Source organism: Panicum hallii, chromosome 6 (assembly GCF_002211085.1).
Source record: "Panicum hallii strain FIL2 chromosome 6, PHallii_v3.1, whole genome shotgun sequence".
Lineage (NCBI taxonomy): Eukaryota > Viridiplantae > Streptophyta > Magnoliopsida > Poales > Poaceae > Panicum > Panicum hallii.
This window is the reverse complement of record NC_038047.1, coordinates 35,892,392-35,895,085: the sequence shown is the minus strand read 5'-3', so window position 1 is coordinate 35,895,085 and position 2,694 is coordinate 35,892,392. Positions and strand designations below refer to the sequence as shown.

Below are 2,694 nucleotides of genomic sequence, written 5' to 3'. Positions count from 1 at the left end.
TACAAAATATTTTTTCTTATTACCTTGTGGCTCTGGAATGGTCTTCACAAAGGTTGCCCACAACAGATATATCCCACTTGCTAGATAATAACTAATTGAATAATCATAACTATTGATGTTGAATTAACTTGTGGACCTTCTCCCTTAGCAAGAATTGCAAATATAGGAGATCTTTGAAACTCATTTATGTCGTTGTGTGAACATATCCATAGATCTTTAGATGCAACTGCTTCCAATATAATTGTTGGCTCCTTTTTATAACCCGTTTACATCTTGTGCCATGCAGTAGGATAATTTTTCCAGCTCCAATGCATACAATCTATGAACCCAAACATACCAGGAAATCCTCTGCTCGCTCCAATAGCAAGTAACCTAGCAGTATCCTGTTCATTAGACCTCCTCATGTGCTCCGGTTCAAAAGCCTCGACAATAGCTGCTACAAATTTTCTCAAAGCTTCTAGAGCGGTGCTCTCACCAATACGAATGTACTCGTCCAAAGCATGAGCCGGTACTCCATAAGCCAACATACGGAAAGCCGCGACTACCTTCTGCAGACAAGATAGTCTGAGCACACTGGCTGCATTCCTCTTCTACTTAAAATAATCATCATATTCCTCAACAGCTTTCATTACGTGAAGAAATACAGGTAGTCTCGTCCGAAACCTATACACGTCACATAAAAGTTATAAAGAACATGCGAACCTGCGTCTAAAGATCCGTGCTCCAAACGTAGGATTATCTGAGAAATAGTTTTTCAAAAGAAGATTGTGCCACAATAATCTATCACGATGCACTACCTCATGCCCTTGAACGGATTCAATTCGACCTGGATTATTAACCGAATCCTCAATAATCATTTGCGCGGTAAAAAAGAATAGATCATCCTCATCATCCGACAAAAAGGGATCAATCACTTCATTCATTACGAACTCACTGAATTCATTGTCGGACTCCATTGTCGCTCCCAAGGGCCTGCGTCGGAGGAGATCGCGGCGTGCTGCAGGCGCGTCGGGGCGGCGTCCTCGTCGGAGGAGGTCGCGGCCTTGATCAGATGCGTCACGCGGCCACGAACGGAAGAGGAGTTGCGCGGCCACGTACGGAAGACGAGTCGTGGCGGCATCGTTGGAAAAAAAGATCGGAGGTAGTTTCAGAAGTTTTGAATATGGAGAGTCCAGGTAATACTTAATTTGTTGGTTTCCCTCCCTTTTAGAACCTTTCTATTTCTTTACAGACCTTCTAAATAGCTAAATTTAGCTAGGATTATTGCTAGTCTGTTGGAATTGCTCTAACAATCCTGATGAACCGGTCAAACCCACTCCTCTTCCGCTTATCCCTGGGAAAGCTCTGCAGCGTGCGGTCCATGTTGGGCAGGCTCGCCTGGACGATCTGGTGACCGCCGCCGCCCCAGTTCTTGCTGCACGCCGCCGCCTCACAGCTCAGGCGAGCCAAGTCCTTCATGCACGTCACGTGCAGGTCCACAGCCTCGCCGTCGAAGAAGGAGCGGTACGCCCAGAAGCCGCTGCGGCGGCCACCGCACAGGCCGCACGGCCGCGAACGACTAGGGGCAAAGCTATATTATGGCCAGCGGGTGCTGATGCACCCACGGACAAACACAAAAACAGTGATAAAATCTATTTTTTACCATATATACATCCTCCGTAGCTCAACTCGATGCACCCACAAGGCAGATGCACCCCCTTCAACTTGCTCCAGGTCGGCCTCGAAGCAGTGGTAGACGTACCCGCGCGCGGGCTCGCCGCAGGCGTCGCAGATCGTCCTGTCCACCGGGGGCGGGGGCGCAGGGACGAAGAAGTCGCGGCCGGGGAACAGAGCGTGCCGCATCGCCTCGTCCTCGTCGGCGAGGACGCAGGGCGGGTGGAGGTCGAAGCTGACGCTCCCGCCGCAGCCGCACGCGTACCGGGCCCCGTCGCCGGGCTCCTTGCAGCCGCCGCAGACGAACGTGGCGCCGGCGGGCACCAGCTTGAGGCCGTGCGCCGGGTGCGCGGTGTGGAAGATCTCGGCCGGCGGATCCTCGTACTGCTTCATGGCGCATGAACTTCTAGGCTTCTAGATTCTTCCTCAGTTATGTATCACAGGCTTATATATAGCTTGGTTGGTACGTAGATCACACAAGAACACGCGAAAGAGCAAATTCTCAGCGAAGTTCGTACAGGGATTTGTACGTAGCAAGCAATATAAGAAGCGAACGAAGGAGAGGTAGACCTCTATTTATAAACTTTTTGATCAAGTATACTAGGGATTAAGGTTCCGCGGCGAAGACGTGTGGCGCGTATGTAATGCAACTTACCGGCAGCACGGCATGACGTTGATAGATATACACGCATGCGCATTTCCTACAAACACTAGGAATTAATTAACCAAGGACTCGTAATGTAGGGTACATAATACTGTGACTTCTAAAGTTCTAAAGTTATTTGTGAACAGTACTAGCACTGAGTTGAGTAGCATCGAGTTAAGGATTCGGACCTATAGCAACACTAGCCATTTGGTCGCAAATACAAGTTCTTTTTGAACTAGGCATAGGATTTAAATGGGTGGAGAACAGAGTAGCTTAGTTGGATAAAATATGTGTGTGTGATCCCGCCTGGGCGTGTTTGAGTTCTCATATTTCTTCAAAACTGTGAAAGATTCCTGATTAATGGTTGAAAAGTGGGCTCGGACTATATATAAATT

General features: G+C 48.7%; 1 protein-coding gene across 1 annotated transcript; it reads right to left on the bottom strand.

Moving 5' to 3' along the window:
* Positions 1–1,266: 1,266 nt before the first annotated feature.
* On the bottom strand, positions 1,267–2,046 carry LOC112898253. Its single transcript, XM_025966613.1, has 2 exons — positions 1,682–2,046; positions 1,267–1,570 (listed from the first exon to the last, which is right to left on the bottom strand). Exons 1-2 carry the CDS (start codon positions 2,044–2,046, stop codon positions 1,267–1,269), a joined length of 669 nt encoding a protein of 222 aa, XP_025822398.1.
* Between the last annotated feature and the right edge of the window lie 648 nt (positions 2,047–2,694).

Bases quoted from the DNA above. Each gene is read 5' to 3' on its own strand.
- LOC112898253 (XM_025966613.1), bottom strand. From the start codon at position 2,046: ATGAAGCAGTACGAGGATCCGCCGGCCGAGATCTTCCACACCGCGCAC. The intron at 1,571-1,681 runs GTGGGTGCATCG...GCCATAATATAG, and splicing joins GAAGGGGGTGCATCTGCCTT to CTTTGCCCCTAGTCGTTCGC.